At 36.6% G+C, this 21,641-nt stretch overlaps 1 protein-coding gene across 4 annotated transcripts in view; it reads right to left on the bottom strand.

Moving 5' to 3' along the window:
• Positions 1 to 21,641, bottom strand: part of LOC131542021 (endonuclease V-like) — a 158,611-nt gene that overhangs the window by 127,002 nt on the left and 9,968 nt on the right. For all 4 annotated transcript variants that reach the window (XM_058778251.1, XM_058778252.1, XM_058778249.1 and 1 more), the window contains exon 2: positions 5,582 to 5,753. In XM_058778251.1, the coding sequence (XP_058634234.1) occupies positions 5,582 to 5,753 (172 nt within the window). The remainder of the gene's footprint in view (positions 1 to 5,581; positions 5,754 to 21,641) is intronic.

Here is a 21,641-nt window from a genome sequence, read left to right as displayed (position 1 = left end):
TAAGGTTTTTTTGTGTGCCCTGTACGGAATATGAATGTCCTTTATCAGTCACGTGTCAGTTTAAGTGATGAACTGCACTACTTGTGTTTTTTAGATATGGTAAGAGATGTTTAATTTTTGTGCTGCAATTGTCTGGCCTGTGCTACAAAACTTTCAACCTTTGTAGCACCAGTGCTATGTGCAACAACAACAACAACAACAACAAAAAATGCTACTAATATGATTTAAAGGTATATCACTTAGACCAATAGGTGGCACTGATATGAAATTGATGTGGTGTGGTTAGTGTGAGGTGACAATGACAGATGAATTTTGACTTCATGTCAAAGATTCGCAAAGATACCGCCTCAGATGCAGCTTGGCATTATGCCATCAAATTCGTTGATGTGGTAATTGACACAAGAACCATTACTTTATGCCGGCATGGTCTGAAGATGATCTAAATTGAATTTGGTGAAAATAAGACCAACATTCTAGGGGGAGTTCAAGGTAAGTTTTCAAAAAATAAAAATAAAAATGGCAGACAGGAAATTCGGCCGATTATGGCATAATTGGTATCGGCATGTATGTTGTCGGCATGATCCAAGAAATCTGTCAAGACCAGTCTCATGACAAAACTAATCAAAAGCTATTAGTATTTTTTAAATTATGGTTAATGTCCTCACACTGTCCTCAATTTTTACCAAACAGCTCTATGGGCTGCCATAGACTTTTATTTAAGAACATATAAATAAGAGGAAAAAATCTATAGTGGCTTCTCCCCTTTTTTCTAATTTTGTTCATGGGTTACTGAGTAATCTATATTTGTTGACAATTTGACTCGATCCTGTATTGTTCCATTCTTAATAACTCATCTCAGAGTTGTTATCGTAGCAACAGGTCTCAAACCTACTTGAGAGCAGGTTTATTTTAAACTTAAGATTAAATTGCAGCTTTTTAAGCAACAGTAATAATGGAAATCTGTATCACTGTCCCTTTTTTTTGAACCAGGGACAATAATAATTAAAAATAATATAATATAAAAATGACTTTCAATATAATCATTAGTATTATTACAAGTCCTCACCCAAGTTACCTAGAAATTGTTTTATATTATGTCAAGAGTACAGCAGCCATTACTGCAGCAAAAACACTGAAAGTGTGTAAGTACAAGCCATTTTGCTGCTGTAATTGTGCGATTGTGCTGCTTATATTTATGTGTACATATATGTGTAAAACAGATTAGTAACATTTGGGAAAAGTTGCCTTGCTTTTTTGCCTGACATGCTAAAGTGAGGCTAAACATACACCTGCATCTAACTCTAATCATCTATAATTAGGGCTGGGTATCGTTGAAAAATGTTCAATATCGATACGGATACCTTGAGTTCAATACTGGTTCCTGAACTATACTTTTTTCAATACCAATTTTATGAAATCAGTTTTAACAAGATTACATTACCTCAGAAAACTTTGGGGGTTTTTTTCAGCTTGTTGACATTTATACAGACTCAAAGCCTCATCTCCTAAGCCACTGCACAAAGGAACAAAATATATCCAACACAATAAATCAGTGCAAATAATTTTAATAAAGTTCAAATACTTTTCAGTTTACACATCTGTTAGGCTACGTTTACACTAGGGCGTGTTCGTTTTAAAACGCATAGCTCAGACAGAATCATCATTTCTATTCATTTATTCTAGGTTGATAAAGACAAAATCTTTATCTTTAAGTTTATTTTAAAGATTCAATTTCTTGAATCTTAATTTAAGAAATTTTTTTTTTTATTATTTCAGTAAAGAAATTGTGATCCAGTGTTGTATAGAAAATATTGAGGACTTTTTACTAATAAAACCAAGAGATGTGTTTTCCTCATTTTTTAAAGGAAACTTAAGCAGTTTTGAGGCTTGAATTGAGGAACTGATTAAACTAAAATAAATTAAGGAAAGAAGGCTACCTATTTATTTTAAGAGAATTAGCTCAATTTTGCAGTTTTATTTTAGAGGTGATTGTTAGTTCCCAGCATGCTTTGCATATGGCTGTATATGGAGAGTAAATTTTGAAATTAAATGCTATTTTATGTGTTTTTGAGTGAAGGGAAACGTCTATTAATGTTTAATGTTCAGTTATGTTTGACATTTGAAAGAGTTTCTGTTACATTGAAGTTTCCATTGTGCAGTGCAATCATTACCATTGTGCAGAAGAGTAGAGCTAATGGTAATGGATACTACACCTATAAGGCATTAAGCCTTGTTCAATAAGCAGTAGGTTTGTTAGTGCTAGTGCAGTACTTTCCAGTATTTCTCAAGTATTTTCCTACTCGAGCTGTTTGGCTGTATACAGTCTTTTAAAGGGGTCATATAATTCTACATGCACTTTTACAAGTTGTTTGAACTGAAATGTGTGTTGGCAGTGTGTGTACACAACCACCCTATGATGATAAAAATCCACCCATTTTTTTTTTAATCTACTAAAATCTTTACCCCTTTCTCAAATCGAGACGTCTGTCTGTGTGACGTCACACGGATGAAGGGCACTCCCACGATAGTTTGATTGACAGTAGCATTTTAGCACAGACAGCACTGGTGTCTTACCTCAGACCCGCCCTGAGTGAGCTGTCATCAGTTGTTTCACCACCGGAGCAGATGTAGACAAGAATGACTCCTAAGCGATCAGGGGCGCCTTAAGATAACCAGAGGCCCCTGGGCTACAGCATTACGGCAGGCCCCCCTACCTTATTTATTTTTAAGCTTCCTGACAATTATTTACATAAATTTGGATTTTTTTTTCCTTGTTTATGCCAGTTAACCAGTGTTGGGGAAAGTTACTTTTAAAAGTAATGCATTACAATATTGCGTTACTCCCTAAAAAAGTAACTAATTATGTTACTTAGTTACTTTTTATGGAGAGTAATGCGTTACTTTTTAAATTTGAGCAGGGCTTGATTGTTTATTTTTAATATAAGAAGTTCTATTTATAGCAAATGTAAAAGCCCTTTCACACCAAAAAGTGTAATGAATAAACATCAGGCTGAAGGAAAAGTAAATTGACATCTGTACAGTAGAATGCAGGAGAAGGTTCAACACTCTTCAGCAATTTAAAAAACGAAGCACAATTATTAGTTTATCTAAAGTCATTTTTGCTTATTAGTATGGTTGAACTGGATCATCAAAGGTCAGCAGCAAAGACATTGGTTAATAAAATGGGATTAGATACATTTGTGTTATTTAACATTTAATTATTGCAGCTTTGCGTCATATTCTCAGTTTGCATTTCACCGTTTTAATTCATTTTGATGAATACTAAATGTGTTTTTTTGCAAGTGAGATGAATTAATGCACAGTCACATTTAGTCTGGAAATACAGTATGTTCACACACCGATTTCTCCCAACATGGGGACAGTAGACTTGTCAGTTAATAAATGGGGAAACAAAGTAATTGGTGTTACTTTTTTGAAAATTAAATTAAAAAGTTAAAAATTAAATTAAAAATGTTGTAAATTAAAAATACCTTACTTTACTAGTTACTTGAAAAAAGTAATCTGATTATGTAACTCGTGTTACTTGTAATGCGTTACCCCGTACCCATACCCTGTTACCCGTAACACTGCTGTTAACATTCACAACACTTATGAATATGCAAATTCTTTCTTTGCCACAAGGTGCTGCTTAGGAACAACGTTACATAAAGTAAGCACTACGTTATTACAGGCTTTATACGGAGGTAATATGAAAAGAAAATGCCATCAAAACTTTCCTGGCTGAAATGTGAGTTTACAGGTATGATTTAAACACCACAAATCACACAACATATTCATTATTCATCATCAGTAGAACGAAATAACACAACACGTTTGGTATGTGGGCTGTTTGCTGATTGCTAAATGCATTTTTATTTTGAAACATGCCATGCTCGCAGCTGTATAAAGTTTAATGATCACATTTAAGCAATAGGACGATTCCTATTTTTCCATCCCTGGATTTAAAATTGAGACTTTGAAGCAGCACCTTAATCTAAAACCTTCAACTGACACAGATTACATCCACGTTACTGAACTCGCACTGTATGATGTTACAGAAAGTTGTCCGGTCCAGTTCCTTTGACACAGCAGTGTTGTTTCTCTTGTTAATCTGCACGATAACAAAGATACTCTTGTGCTGGGCCAACGTTACTTTACTAGCGAAATAAGCGAATGCATTGATTGTGCATTCCGCTTACAGTATATCGGTGGAACACGTGGAACATACCAACTATACAAACTGTGTGGGGGGAACCTAAACTGAACCATTCACTATATAGGCAACTACAACCAGGGTGTCGCTGAAAATGAATGTGTGAGTTTGTTTACAGAATGCTGTTGTCACTGCTGCAAATTCCCATTTAAATAATTATTAGAAAAATATAAATTTCCCTGCAGCCAGTGGGCCCCCTTTGCAGTGTAGGCCCCTGGGCTTCAGCCCCTTGAAGCCCGTGCATTAATGCGCCCCTGTAAGCGATTGAGGTGTTTTGTTGTTGGATGTAATAATGAACATAGCAGTCGTCATTTACTCCCGTCATCTGAGGATGAAGAAGATTAGGTTTGGTTTTGAAGGGAATGCGCCCTCAATCTACCTAAATGCATCTATGTTCGCGCGAATCATTTGTGATCCAGCTTCACCTCCAGAAGAAGTGAGTTCAAGGTTTTTTTCAAATGAATCTTTGCAAATCGCCTTTCCTAATAATGTACTAATTAGCAAGTTTCACGATCAGTGCAGCTAAAGTAAAAAGTCCCTCAGAGAGCGGCTCGGAAGAGAGGGGCGGGGTCAGAAGAGCTCATTCACATTTAAAGGAGAATGACGCAATATGGCTTGCTCTGACAAGAGCTGTTTTTGACAAGGTAAAAAAGGTGTTTTTTACACTACCAATGAAATATTTTAACCAAACTATGTTACAGACTTTTCATTAAGACCCTAAAGAATAATATTAACTTGTGGAAAATGGGCATTATATGACCCCTTTAAATGTACAAAATAACTCAAAGTCAAATACAAACAGGCCTCACTCAAAATCACAGACTTTTGAAAATCAACTTAAAATAAATGAGCACATTTCATAAATTATATTAAATCCATAGTGTCATAGGTTAATTAATTTAGGAGATTTTACATGATTTATTCAGGTAGATTCCATAAAAAAAATAAATAAATAAAAAATAAATCAAGCCTTAAAAACTACTCAAAAATATTAAATGTAATATTGTTACCATAATTTTTTTTAAGTAAATAGCCCGTTCCATTTTTTCCAGTGAACAGTTCTGTGTGTACATGATATGAGGCTAGTTTTACTCAAATCAAATGGTAAAATGCTCATGAAGTGATATGTCCTCATTTAGTGAGACGGCAGACGCTGAAATCACCGAGAGCGTCATGCGCACTTTCAGTCTGTAAACAAAACCACGCGATATAGAGAGCAGACTGCTCCATACGCTTTCGAATCGCTCACGCCCTATCTATAATTATAATGTAAGGCAAAAAAGCAAGGCATCTTGCATATATTATCGACAGTAGACTATTGCTAGATGTTTTACAGCTGGAGATAAGTGGATCTAAGTGGAAATGCACCTTCATATGAGGGTATGTGAGCACCACCAGGTGAGCACAGGCATTGATGTCATCGCCTTTAATGAATGAAAGATCTACTCCTCCCACTCTCTCCAGCCCGCTGAAGTCTGGACTCCTCTGCCAATCCTCTGTGTCCTCCTCCTTCACACTTTCCCTAAGATGTGCCTGCTCCCTTCAGACACACATATACACATACATTATAGAGATCTTTAAAGTCCCTCTGAATTGTCTTGAAATGCACAGCATCATTCAATATGTTGACATGAAACAGAAAGTCAGAGCAGGACATATCATCCTTCTTTAAAATAGCCTATATATATATATATATATATATATATATATACACACATACATATATATATATATATACACATACATATATATATATATATACACACATACATATATATATATATATATATACACACATACATATATACACACATACATATATATATAGATAGATAGATAGATAGATAGATAGATAGATAGATAGATAGATACAGTGAGGAAAATAAGTATTTGAACACCCTGCTATTTTGCAAGTTCTCCCACTTAGAAATCATGGAGGGGTCTGAAATTGTCATCGTAGGTGCATGTCCACTGTGAGAGACATAATCTAAAAAAAAAATCCAGAAATCGCAATGTATGATTTTTAACTATTTATTTGTATGATACAGCTGCAAATAAGTATTTGAACACCTGTCTATCAGCTAGAATTCTGACCCTCAAAGACCTGTTAGTCTGCCTTTAAAATGTCCACCTCCACTCCATTTATTATCCTAAATTAGATGCACCTGTTTGAGGTCGTTAGCTGCATAAAGACACCTGTCCACCCCATACAATCAGTAAGAATCCAACTACTAACATGGCCAAGACCAAAGAGCTGTCCAAAGACACTAGAGACAAAATTGAACACCTCCACAAGGCTGGAAAGGGCTACGGGGAAATTGCCAAGCAGCTTGGTGAAAAAAGGTCCACTGTTGGAGCAATCATTAGAAAATGGAAGAAGCTAAACATGACTGTCAATCTCCCTCGGACTGGGGCTCCATGCAAGATCTCACCTCGTGGGGTCTCAATGATCCTAAGAAAGGTGAGAAATCAGCCCAGAACTACACGGGAGGAGCTGGTCAATGACCTGAAAAGAGCTGGGACCACCGTTTCCAAGGTTACTGTTGGTAATACACTAAGACGTCATGGTTTGGAAATCATGCATGGCACGGAAGGTTCCCCTGCTTAAACCAGGCCTGACTTAAGTTTGCCAATGACCATTTGGATGATCCAGAGGAGTCATGGGAGAAAGTCATGTGGTCAGATGAGACCAAAATATAACTTTTTGGTCATAATTCCACTAAACGTGTTTGGAGGAAGAAGAATGATGAGTACCATCCCAAGAACACCATCCCTACTGTGAAGCATGGGGGTGGTAGCATCATGCTTTGGGGGTGTTTTTCTGCACATGGGACAGGGCGACTGCACTGTATTAAGGAGAGGATGACCGGGGCCATGTATTGCGAGATTTTGGGGAACAACCTCCTTCCCTCAGTTAGAGCATTGAAGATGGGTCGAGGCTGGGTCTTCCAACATGACAATGACCAAGCACACAGCCAGGATAACCAAGGAGTGGCTCTGTAAGAAGCATATCAAGGTTCTGGCATGGCCTAGCCAGTCTCCAGACCTAAACCCAATAGAGAATCTTTGGAGGGAGCTCAAACTCTGTGTTTCTCAGCGACAGGCCAGAAACCTGACTGATCTAGAGAAGATCTGTGTGGAGGAGTGGGCCAAAATCCCTCCTGCAGTGTGTGCAAACCTGCTGAAAAACTACAGGAAACGTTTGACCTCTGTAATTGCAAACAAAGGCTACTGTACCAAATATTAACATTGATTTTCTCAGGTGTTCAAATACTTATTTGCAGCTGTATCATACAAATAAATAGTTAAAAAATCATACGTTGTGATTTCTGGATTTTTTTTTTTAGATTATGTCTCTCACAGTGGACATGCACCTACGATGACAATTTCAGACCCCTCCATGATTTCTAAGTGGGAGAACTTGCAAAATAGCAGGGTGTTCAAATACTTATTTTCCTCACTGTATGTATCATGGTTCCCACAAAAATATAAAGCAGCACAACTGTTTTCAACACTGATAATATGTTTTGTTTCTTGAGCAGAAAATAAGCATACAAGAATGATTTCTGAAGGATAATGTGACACTGAAGACTGAAGTAATAATGCTGAAAATTCAGCTTTGCAACACAGAAATAAATTACATTTTCTGAATATTGTAAATTACATTTTCTGAATATTGTAAAATATATTTTACAATATATTCACACAGAAAACAAAAATTGTAATAATATTTTACTATTTTACCGCATTGTTGATAAAAACAATGCAATCTTGGTGAGCAGCAGAGACATTCAAAAACATTAAAAAAAGCATTCAACAAATAACCAAAAAACACTACCAATCCAAAACATTTGACCAGTAGTGTATGTTGGTGCATGGCAACAGTGTTATATACAGTATTCTAAGCATCATTGTTGTTTATAATGCCAAGGATGTCTAACCATTTGCAATGTTTGATCTCCTCCATTGTGTTTTAAAATATTCTACACAAGCATTTTGTGTAGAATTTAGGTGGGGAGGATACATTTTACGCTCTGCGTCGGTTTGACCATATGATCCTCTGTGTGCTATCTTATCACACTCTGTTTGCGCTGCAGAGGTTCACATGACACTGATGTGAAACCAGACTTCATTCACCCAAATAGAAAGCATATTTAGGCTCTGATCAGACAGAATGTGTTTTTCAGGTTTGAAAACGTGAGGCACACTGCACTGCCTTTTTTTTTTTTTTTTTTGTGACTTTTTGAATTTAGAAAAAAAAAAAAGTGTTCTGTCTGATTGGGGCCTTACACTGTCTGAATCACTCCCTATCCCCTATACACCGATCAGCCTCAACAATAAAAACACTTACAGGTGAAGTCAAGTCAAGTCACCTTTATTTATATAGCGCTTTTAACAATACAGATTGTATCAAAGCACTTAACAGTATCAAATTGAAAGACAGTGTCAGTAATGTATAATGGTGAGATTAAACACTACATTTTCAGTTAAAGGCATTTCATTATTGAATTCAGAGATGTCATTGTCTTTTATTGATCCTTTTCTTTTAAAGGGGTGGTTTACTGCTTTTTTTCTTTGCTTGATTGTGTTTATGGGGTGCAATATAACTTCGTGTTTCGTTTGTTAAAAAACGCCTTATTTTTCATATATTTCACCTTTATTGTAAGCCGCTTTCTCCTCCGTCATTTGAACGACCGGTTGACTTCCTGATTCTATGAAACCACTCCCTCAGAAACAGGCAATGGGCTCAGATTGGTCAGCTGGGCCGGTGTGTTGTGATTGGCTAAACTGCGTACTGCACATTGTCCGGAAACTTCACGTCCATTACCTTCACGGGCGACCGCTGCATGTGCTCCGGTCAAATGTAAATAATGGTGTCAATGTTGCTGTATCAGTTTGAGCCAGAATCAGACCCAGAAAGCGGTAATGAAGAGAGTCAAGCAGAACTTCCGCAAGCACGGCTCTTACAAACGTTTCTGAATGGAAGTTTGCTGTTGTGATTACATATCAATTTTTGAAGTTTGTACACGTTTGTCTTATACACACAAAATAGCATCGAACTAACTGGCTACTATAACCAAACAGCGTTGGCTTGTGTTTACGTTCTTGATCAAATCGAAAAATTACGTCAAAGTATACATTTACAAAATTAGTACATAATTACAAATTCGGGTCCAAAATGTTTGTACGCGTTTGTCATAGACACACGAAATAGCATTTAACTAACTGGCTACTAAAGCCAGCGTTGGCGTTTGTTTACGTCCTTGATAAAACTAAAACATTACGTCTGAAATAATACATGCAAATACATTTAAAATTATGAAATCTTACTTGCAGGTTGTGGCCCAACTGCTGCCTCTGGTTTTAAAGTTGGAACTGCTCCATGTTTTAGTAATAGTTTCTGTGTGAATCCGGCATTGAACTCTGAACTCTCTTGATTCTGAAGCTGTCTTCCGTAAAATGTGCAGCACAGAGAGCTAAATTAGGATTGTAATTGTCAGGAACATGATCAAACATACATTTTAACCATTGCTGACAAACTACAGCATCCGTAGGAAGCCCGAACACAGAAGACCTGACAGCTGGGTGAAAATAACACCGTTTCGACGGCATGGCTACAACTCTCCACTATAACTCTTCCTCTTTGACAAAGCCGCAGAACATGGCCTTGCCCCCTTTTTTGCATGTTCCGGAGGGAGGGGTTTGATGGGTTTTTTACGTATGTAACCCGGGAAGTATCTCGTTGTAGTCCCATAGGAGTCGTTTTTGTAGGCATTAAACTTCCTGATTTTTAAAAGACGATATCTCCGCTTACGTTGAACTTTCAGCGCCTCAACTTTGCAGATACTGTTCATGCACCAACAGCAACATTACACACTATTTAAAATGAAAAAAGTGAAAATCGCAGTAAACCACCCCTTTAACAGTTTTAAACCTCAGTTACTGTGCGTTCTTGAAGAGTGTTTGACAGTAGTAACCGAACGTGACACGCAGTTTGAATGCTGAATGGAGGATGACAGACAGACGCAGCAGAGAGAAGAGTTTACCTGAACTTGAATTTAATGACTTAAATATTCTGTACCTCACATTGAACTATGGAACAGCTTCTGAACACTTGAAATATAGTGCATGAAAAATTTATGGTGCTTTATAATGTTTTTGTGCCTTTCGTGGGGCTCAACAATAACACAGAATAGAATACGCACAATATCGGATCTGGATCAGTCTCGTCTGAGCAACACCCGATCAGCAGAAAATGACTGTATCAGAGCTGATACAATCCTGAATATAGGATCGATGCATCCCTAATTTTCATTCATCCTGTCTGCTGCTTTTTTGCCGTAAGTGTTGTATATTTTATTGGCTCTTAATGAGTCATGAAGGGCAGAATTCCTTGTATGGGCACTTCTCCCTGAGAGCAGGCGCATGCGCACACGTCAAACAGAGCGAAAGCAAGAGCATGCCCATCAACGTGTTTCATTCGGGTTATGGAACTGGTTGGCAGTGCTGCACATGACTTGCCTGAGAAGAAGTGTGTTTTTGGTTGTGAGGGAAAGGACCTTGTTCAGCTTCACAAAGAACCCAGCGTTGTGTGAACAGTGAATGCAGTTTGTTTGTTCCCGTCATTTCGGTGACAAATGATTTATAAACAATGCCCAGATTGAAGCTGGATTTGCACATCATTTGATACTTAAAGATGGAACGGTCCCAGCGATAAAAGATCCGTGTCATCATTCAGAACCGCAGGCAGTAAGTAAAACTGCATCAAATTTCTGTGTTTTCTTGGCAATCGGCACGCAAGTGCTCGTGACTCTTTAGCTCCACCCACGGAATACCTCCAAGATCTGTTTTCAGAGAGAATTGTGAAGCTGTACCTTTCTTATATAAATCTGATGAAACCAAAAACTCTTCAGAGATATAAAGGATGCAATACTACTCTATAGAAACTCATGATTAACATGAGATTGGGCGAAACTGTGTGTCATGTCCCCTTTAATTATTTTAAATGGATCACATACACACTATGTTTTTGACTGTAACCAATAAGTCTAAATTTGAATCCCTCAGAAGACAGTTTCTGTTTAAACGTCAATGAAAGTAGTCATAGTGCACATCCCTAGTTATTACCTACCAAAATTGGTGCAAGGAAGGACAACCATTCAACCAGTGCCAGCATCTTGACTCATGAGGGCCCAAGGCCCATTGATGCACGTGGGGAACAAAGGGTAGCCTGTCTGGTTCGATCAAACAGTAGTAACAGTATATTTTTATTTAATGCCATTTCACCATCTTATGCTATTTTCATGGCAAAAACTAGGGCTGGGCGATTTTTCAGATTTTATCGATTAATTCGAATTTAATGTTTTGCCACAATTTTTTTTTTTTTTTTTTAGAAATCGATAAATCACGGTTTTGAATAGAAATATTACCAAACGTTAGAATTCGACACTTTGGCAATATGACAGTAATGGCAATGATAACAGTAAAGAGAAAAGAAAGATCCAGCCGCATGTCGGCGCACGTGATTAAACGCTCACGTGTGGTGCGCTCTGTGAAGGACCGTAAGTAGAAGGCGCCATTCACACAGAATGCGCTTTTGTTTTGACAAAGATGCGACGCGGCAGTGGAATAGGAAAAACATACAAGAAGATGGGAGTGAACATCTTTTAACTTGAGCGCTGCGTTTTTAGAATGCAGTTTCATGCAAGAGACGCGAGCGCAACAGTCAAACGCACCCATGTTTATATAGAGAAAAACAATGGAAAAGCAGCGCAATTGAATACTGTATATATACAGGAGGCTAACAAGCTTAACAAGATACAAACTGACTACAAACACCACGGGAGACAGGAAGTGACATTAAAGTACAAGGCATATAGAACATGTAACAAAAACAAGAAAGAATTAATTTGTGAGGAAAGCAATCACGTTTATTTTCTAAAACCAAAATAAAACTGACCACCTCAAAATTGCAAATAAATAAAAATTAAGAAAATAAAATTAAAAAGTCTTATTGCACTGGATGTGCTGGTTTCAGCCTCATTGCCAGCTGCAGTCATGTCCTTATATTTAAAACCTGTGATTCACAAGTACTTGCTAAGGAACTCGCATTCATGTAAAGTAGCCTTGTTGACAAGTTTGAGTGAAGAAGGGCAAAATGCACAAGATATAGTACAAGATATAGAAATAAACTGCTGCAGAAAAGCTAGGTGCCATGCAAAATGTAATGTGTAACTGCAACACTCATTCAAAAATGTAGTGAAGTAGCGAGGGAAAGTTGTTAATATCTTTGATACTCACTACAACGTATCCGAAAATTAGGCAGTCGTGGCCTAATGGATAAAGAGTCGGACTTGTAACCCAAAGGTCGCGGGTTCGCATCTCAGGTCCGGCAGGGATTGTAGGTGGGGGGAGTGTATGTCCAATGCTCTCTCCACCCTCAATACCACGACTGAGGTGAGACCCTTGAGCAAGGCACCAAACCCCCAACTTCTCCCCGGACGCTACAGCATAAATGGCTCACGGTGTATGTGTGTTTGTTCACTACTCACTGCACTTGGATGGGTTAAATGCAGAGCACAAATTCTGATAGGTCACCATACTTGGCCACACGTCACGTCCTTTCCTTTAAAAGATACTCAAGTACAGTAATTACTTACATTTACTCCAATACTTTACACCTGGTAAACTCTAAAAATAGTTAAATACAAAAGTATTGTTTAGTAGGGGTGGGAGGAAAAAAAAAAAATCGATTCACCTAACTATCGTGATTCTTTTTAAAACCATTTAAAAATCGGTTGGTTTACCCCAGAATCGATTTATATTTTTACTTTTTTACAGAATCTATTATATTAATTAATCTATTATATTTTTATTTTTACAGAATCGATAATTATTTTACTTTTCCTAAGAGGTAGGGGGGAGAAGTTAACACTTTTTAATTCCAACAGAGGGCGAAATGTATAGGGGTGTTCGACTTGGAGCAGCACTGCGCAGACAATCAGCGTATGACAAAGTACCGCAAGAGCGATTCGAAAGCATGCAGAGCCGTCTGTTCTCTGTAGCTCTCACAGTACTTTGATGTCATAACGATCGTTCTGCATGCGCAGTGCCGCTGCATTAATGATGTCATATACGTTTAAAGCCGGCGCGAGAAAGCAAAACCATGATGTTTGCAGAGGATCAAACCTCTTGCAGAATTCTTTCTGCACCCTTCACGTTTTGAATCCCAACTGCCGGGAAAACATGACTAAAACGGTATGCAAAGTAACATAGCACTGTTTTATTTCAGAAAGTATTTTTTCTACTCATTTTGTTGAACATTTGACTATTATATTCATGTGCAAGTTCAGGGTTTTGGTACTTCATTTTCAATTTCATGGTTCAAGGTACTATAAATATACACTGTGTATGTGTATACTCCTGAAATAAAAGTTCAGAAAGATAATGACTCATCATATACAGTCTATTTAAAAGTATAATCAAGTATTTAAACTTTTCCCCATAGTCTAGAGTTAAAAACAAAAATCGCAACACATAATATTGAATTGCAATACTTGTAGAATCGAAATTCTTAAAAAAAATAAAATAAATTATCGCAATAATCGTATTGTATATCGTACCCAAGTATCGTGATAGTATTGAATCGGGAGGTAGGTGTATCATCCCATCCCCATTGTTTAGTGTAAAACATGTTGAAGATTAGCAGATAGGCCGTCGATTCATTAAATGATAAGCCGTTTCCTCTAAAAAGCTGTTTATTCAGCGTAGTAAAGCCTCTCCTCCATTGACATCCATCCATCCATTCAAAAAAAAAAAAAAAAAAAAAAGGCCTCTAGTCTCCTTTCCCACGTATTGCCGCTTTGGAATTGTTAGCTTTAGCCGTTACACTACTTCAGCTAATGGTTGCAGGCTTGCCTTCTAGTAGCTTTGGCTCGGCTATGTTTGCTCTGAAGTGTTTCTTCTTTTCTTGAATTGCATCCAGGAGGACTGAATTACAGTCTTGCTGTAGCAACTCATAATGTAATAACTGCACATCATGTAAAAACTGCACACAATGTAATAAGTATTACATTATTATTGTAATAAAATGTTCATAATGTAATAATTTTCTCAAAATGTAATAAAATCTTGAACTCAATGTAATAATTTCTCACATAATGCAATAGTTTATTGTATGAGAAATTGATTACATTATGAAGACACTGTGGCAACTTATAATGTAATCACAGTTCATAATGCCAAACATAATTTAAAACAATGTTTACAATATAATAATTATTTCAATATATTAAATTTGAGCACAAAACGTAACAGTTTTATGTAAAATAAGCAATTATATTAAAAGATATATTAAAAAATTTGACTTACTAGGCTACATTGTGAACTTTTATTTTTTATAAAAAGCATACTAATTTTGTGATTATGATGTGCTTCATCATTTTTAGCTGCTTTGACCCAGAAACACATTTTAAGTTTAAACACATTTAAAGTTTCCGCTCTCTAATTATATATATATATATATATACAGTGGTGTGAAAAAGTGTTGGCCCCCTTCCTGATTTTTTAATTTTTTGCATGTTTGTCACACTTTAATATTTCAGATCAAACAAATTTAAATACTAATCAAAGACAACACAAGTAAACACAACATGCAGTTTTTAAATGAAGTTTTTTATTATGAAGGGAAAACAAAATCCAAACCCACATGGCCCTGTGTGAAAAAGTGCTTGCCCCCTCCTATTAAATCATGAAAGAACTGTGATTAACCACATTATTTTAGAAAGCGGAATTAAATTTCACTAGCCAAACCCAGGCCTGATTACTGCCAGACCAGTTGAATCAAGAAATCACTTAAATAGAACCTGTCTGACAAAGTGAAGCATGTTTAAAGAGAAACACATCATTCTGCTTTGGGCTTTGGGACTCCAGCAAACCATGGTCAGAGCCATTATCCACAAATGGAGAAAACTTGGAACAGTGGTGAACCTTCCCACCAAAATTATGGTAATCCGGCCTACCAAAATTACTCCAAGAGCACAAAGACGACTCATCCAGGAGGTCATAAAAGAACCCAGAACAACATCTAAAGAACTGCAGGCCTCACTTGCCTCAATTAAGGTCAGTGTTCATGATTCAACAATAAGAAACAGACTGGGCAAAAACAGCATCCATGGGAGAGTTCCAAGGCAAAAGCCATTGCTGACCAAAAAGAGCACAAAGGCTCATCTCACATTTGCCAAAACATATCTTGATTATCCCCAAGACTTTTGGGCAAATATTCTGTGGACTGATGTGACAAAAGTTGAACTTTTTGGAAGGTGTGTGTCCCGTTACATCTGGTGTAAAACCAACACAGCATTTCATAAAAAATAACATACCAACAGTCAAACATGGTGGTGGTAGTGTGATGGTCTGAGGCTGCTTTGTAGCTTCAGAACCTGGATGACTTGCCATAATTGATGGAACCATGAATTCTGCACTCTATCAGAAAATCCTGAAGGAGAACGTCCAGCCATCAGTTTGGGACCTCAAGCTCAAGCGCACTTGGGTTATGCAGTAGGACAATGATTCCAAACACAGCAGCAAGTTCACCTCTGAATGTCTCAAGAAAAACAAAATTAAGGTTTTGGAGTGGCCAAATCAAAGTCTGGACTTAAATCCAATTGAAATGCTGTGGCATGACCTAAAACAGTCCATTCATGCTCGAAAACTCTCCAATGTGGCTGAATTAAAACAATTCTGCAAAGAAGATTGGGCCAAAATTCCTCCACAGCGATGTGAAAGACTCATTGCCAGTTATCACAAACGCTTGATTACAGTTGTTGCTGCAAAGGGTGGCACAACCAGTTATTAGGTTTAGGGGGCAAGCACTTTTTCACACAGCGCCAAGTGGGTTTGGATTTTGTTTTCCCCTCATAATAAAAAATTTCATTTAAAAACTGCATGTTGTGTTTACTTGTGTTATCTTTGATTAATATTTAAATTTGTTTGATGATCTGAAACACACACACACATATACATACACATATATATATATATATATATATATATATATATATATATATATACACACACACACACACACCCTCAATACCACAACTGAGGTGCATATTCGCATTTGCCAGAGCATCGGATGTTTCTATTTAAAATGTTTGCAGCGCTGAGCAGTGTTGCCAATCACAGACACATCCGTTGAACCGAACTGAGATGAGTGACAGGCTCAGTGCATTTGAAATTTTAAAGGGAGCACTCTTTGCATGTAATGAATTCAGAATTTTAATAAAAGGTTCAATGTCCACTCACTAAAGTTCAGCTATAATTTAGTTATTCTATATAAATGCTAAAATGAATCTCAGACGTGAATATATTTGCTTTGCTTAATCCATTCATGTACAAATTCATTGTAAAAAGAAATATATATTTCCTTTTAGAATTACTTTATGTATACACACAAACAAACAAGTTAATTCTAAAAGGAAATATATATTTCTTTTTAGAATGAATTTGTACATGAAAAGATTAAGCAAAGCAAATATGTTCACTTCTAAGATTCCTTTTGGCATTTCTCTTTCTCTCTTATATATATATATATATATATATATATATATATATATATATAAATACACATACTGTGGGCTAAATAACATCACAAATATTTTGACAGTCCCTTATACTGGAATGCTTATAATTTATGTCCAAAATCATGCATACACCCTTGCTTCACATAACACAGAAAGTCAAGTCACCTTTATTTATATAGCGCTTTTAACAATACAGATTATGTCAAAGCACTTAACAGTATTAAATTGGAGGATAGAGTGTCAGTAATGTATAATAATAAGATTAAACACTCAATTTTCAGTTAATGGCATTTCATTCAGAAAGAAACTTGTCTCTGGCTTATTCTTCATTATAATACTATTAATGTAGCTGTTAATTATAATTATATTTAACAAGTCTTCTTATTATACCTACACTGATTATACTCATTTATAATTCATATTCATATTTTTAGGTGTTTTTTTTTCTCTGATGTGTTCTAACAACATCAGAATTCTGAAACCCAAAATATTTTGACAATATTTTTGGTGAGTTTTCAATGTAAGAAATTTCTCATAATGTAATAACGGTTATTACATTATGAGCTAAAGATTTTATTGCATTTTGAGAAAGTTATTACATTATGAACATTTTGTTACAATAATAATGTAATACTTATTACATTATGTGCAGTTATTACATTACGAGTTGCTACACTTGCGCTACAGTGCCACACTGGTCAAACCGCATTATTGCAGGCTCTTACATTAGGTCATATGAGATCAAACGACTACTCAAAAACAAAAATATTTGTTGAGAATTTTTTTATAAACGACGTTGACGATAAGTGAAAGTGAAGTGAAGTATGGCCAAGTATGGTGACCCATACTCTGAATTTGTGCTCTACATTTAACCCATCCAAGTGCGCACACACACAACAGTGAACACACACACTGTGAACACACACTCGGAGCAGTGGATGTCGCAGTCAATGCTGTGGCACCCGGGTAGCAGTTGGGGGTTCGGTGCCTTGCTCAAGAGTCTCACCTCAGTCGTGGACATTCACTCCCCCCACCGACTCTCTATCCATTAGGCCACGACTGCCCCAATCAGGGGTGGATCTAGAAAATAATTTTTAGGGTGGCAAAGGGGTGGCATGGGGTCTATGATGGGTGGCAACACCAAAGCAAGCCCCCATGCATAGTTTTTGGGGATTTATTGTCTGACATGCACAGTTGTATTCACAAATATTGCATTACCATTAAGTAATCATCTATACTGTTTAAAATGAAAGATAAATAACATTTCAATATCCATCATGGCACCAAGTCAATACACAATATAAAAAACTTCAAGAGGTTATAAATGTTTCTGAGCTTGTATCATTAAAGAAGACATTCTGTTATTACCAGAGGTGGGAATGTCTGTAATCACCCAGAACACTACCAATAGTCAAGTCAAGTCAAGTCAAGTCACCTTTATTTATATAGCGCTTTTAACAATACAGATTGTGTCAAAGCACTTAACAGTATCAAATTGGAGGATAGAGTGTCAGTAAAGTATAATGGTAAGATTAAACACTCAATTTTCAGTTAAAGGCATTTCATTATTGAAGTCAGAGATGTCATTGTCTAGCTCAGTTTAGTTTAAATAGTATCGGTGCAATCAAATCGGCGATAATCGCTAGAATAGTCTAGCAACACCCCAGCAACTGCATAGCAAAAGCCTAGCAACCATCCAGAATATCCTAGCAACCAACTAGCAACACTTTAGCAAACATCTAGAACATCTAACTGACCAAACTATTTGTGTTTCTTAAATAAGACTTTAAGACAAGCCAGCATAAATTTGGGTAACACTTTATTTTGATGGTCCCTTTTGAACATTCTGTTGACACCAAGTAATGTTGCAACTACATGTCAACAAACTCTCAAAAAAGTATTAGTAGACTGTCTGCTTCATATCTACTAACTCATTGTGTTGGTCTCCCAACAACTATTCTACTGACTATAAGTAACTTTGCAAGAACATGTCAACTTAATCTAACCCTAACCCTACCAGTCAACTAATACACTACTAACACTCTAATGAGAGTTAGTAGAAATGTAGGTGCAGCATTACTTATAGTCAATAGAATGTGTTAAAGGGACCATCAAAATAAAGTGAAACCTAAATTTGTCTTTCAAACTTTTCAATCTAGTTATTACAGGTATTCTTAAATGCTTACACACAATTCAAATACACAGATGACCTTCCTGCCCAGTGAACACTCATGAGATCAATAACACTTAACAAAAAACTCTTATTAGGATTCAGGAATTATTTTTGCAGCTCAATGTCTATTACAGTATACAACATAAATTACAGATAATAATAATAATAATAATAATAATAATTCAGCAATGAACTTTTGGGAACAGATCATTTTCATTTTACTACTGTAAAGTAATCTTGCAGTAGATGAAAAACACTAGAAAAGTTCAAATACCAAAGAATTGTATATGAACTTGGTATGCACCACAATACAGTACAGTACAAAATAAAATAAAGTAAATTCAGCATCCTCTGCACATTTGGTCAAATTTCATTACAGTATACAGTATTATAGCAGTTTCCTGGTCTCCTGACACAAGACTAGCTATATCTCTAGGCAGTCATTTCACAGTTCTGCAAACATGCAGTACACACAAAAAAAAAATGGTTACAAATAAAATTTGACAGTCACATGTTTGATGGTGTACAACATGTGCTACAGTTTACTGTACATATAGAAGAGTGAAATTTCCATCATCTAATGTGCTGGTACTGTACTGTAATTATACTGAATGTGTAAGTATAAAACCCATGTATATTATTCGTTCAGCTCTCTCCTCTTTCCGTTGTTAGGATGCAGAGATTCTGATTGGTGTCATCAGTTTTGCTACCTAATGTTTAACTTACTCATTGTTAAACTTTTTGAGAAATGTGTTTTGAGAACTGAATTAATGATTTGGGAAAATGGGCCAACTAAAATGTGTTAACAATCGAGAAAACTGCAATACAAGATTCTTACCTAACTCTGCTATTAGTTTCCATGAACGGCATCATCTTATTGATTTCATATTATTGTTTCGTCCGATATGGCAGAAAGGCCTATATCCATGATGAAAATGGAGCGAGCGAGCGGAGAATTGGATCACCAAACAATTATGGGATGAATCTCAGACATATCCGGATGGGATTAGATTTCTCAGAGGACTTCTGAATAAACCGAAAAGCAGTATCTGATTCACGAACAAATGTAAAAACAATTCGTTAGTGAATGGGCTGCGCTTTGTATTTTTGACTCAAAAAGAACCGGTTCATAAGAGTCATTTGTTAATGAAGCCGACTACACTGGGCACGCTGCGTGCACATGCAACCATCGTGCGCTGTCATCGCCGCGGCTGAAAAGTAGCACATGAAACACTGCTTACATTTATATTTTATTCTGTGATAATTCTGGGGTGGCAGGTGGGGTGACAGCTTTTTCTTAGGTAGATCCGCCCCTGGCCCCAATAAACTCGACTGATCATTTCAGCCTACAGTGTATAGTACATTATGTGCTATTCATCATCTACAATCAAGGCATCTGGAGGAGTTCAGAAACGACACTTAGTAATAGAAAATAACTCCCTTTGAAACTGACTTTGTACTTGGTAACTTTGCAGATCTTGATCATGCACAAACAGCAACATTACACACTAGAGTAAGTAGAAGGTGTAAAAAAGCATAATGGGACTACTTTAAAGTGCACAATATCATATCTAAAGCATATAAAGTGAATAAACTAGTCTTAATCAAGTTCTCATTCAAGTGAGAAAAGTTTGCGGGTTGCGGTTTTTTGGGCTTATTTTTAAAAATATGGTTGCTTGTTATAGGAAAACCTGACAAGCAACTTAGTTTCTTTACATTTATGGTCGCTGTTTTTGTCCAATATATTTTTGACACTGTCTGCTTGCAGCTAATAGCCAATCAGTGCAATAATAAATGTGCTGTAGCATTATTCGTCATTGCACATCGCGCCCCCTCCTTGGAGTAAAATTGCAGTTGATGGTTAGTAGATGTAAATAGACAAACAAGGTCACCAAGATGTTCAGAGATGGAGGAAACATAGGGGAAGGTGAATGGTGCAGGGGAGGAAAGGGACCTAATTTAATTTGTAAAATATTTTTATAATGCATTAAATCAATAAATAATTGATTAATAACCGAGCAGTACTAATAGTAGATACACATGGTTAAAATTAATTTTATTATAAATGTGGCTATATTAAAGCCCTTGGTGCTCTCGTCTCGTTTTATTCTCCTTTTCCATCTCCAAAACTATTCTGCTCGCAGGTGATCGAAGTGTGTGCCCTCCCACTTTGTTGCAATTTGATGATTTTTGTAAAATAACTTCTGTTTTTGCTCTTCAAACTCCAAGTGGTTTCAGTTTAGATGATTATTTAATAAATAATATAATAACATTGGGCTTGTTTTTGAAGCTGCGGTTGGTTATTTATCTTGTGAGAGTTGGCAACACTGTCAATAGCTCATCTGTCTTTGGTCCAAGTTCGAACTGTTTCCTCAGTTCAGTGTACCATTAAACTAACTGGGGCGCTTGAATGAGTTAGCAAAAACGGGCATCATAGGACCATATACGCTGATATTGGCTGCGTTTTGATTAACCTTCCAAAGAGTCTATGGTATTACTGCCCTCTAGAGCAGAGGTCTCAAACTCACTTCCTGGAGGGCTTATGCAATGGTGAAAAAAATTGTCAAAATACACTGAACAAAATTATAAACGCAACACTTTTGTTTTCGCCCCCATTTTTCAAGAGCTGAACTCAAAGATCTAAGACTCATTCTATGTACACAAAAGGCCT

The sequence above is a fragment of the Onychostoma macrolepis genome, chromosome 06 (genome assembly GCF_012432095.1).
Source record: "Onychostoma macrolepis isolate SWU-2019 chromosome 06, ASM1243209v1, whole genome shotgun sequence".
Lineage (NCBI taxonomy): Eukaryota > Metazoa > Chordata > Actinopteri > Cypriniformes > Cyprinidae > Onychostoma > Onychostoma macrolepis.
Note: the sequence above shows the minus strand (reverse complement) of the source record. Positions and strands in the feature narration are given on the sequence as shown.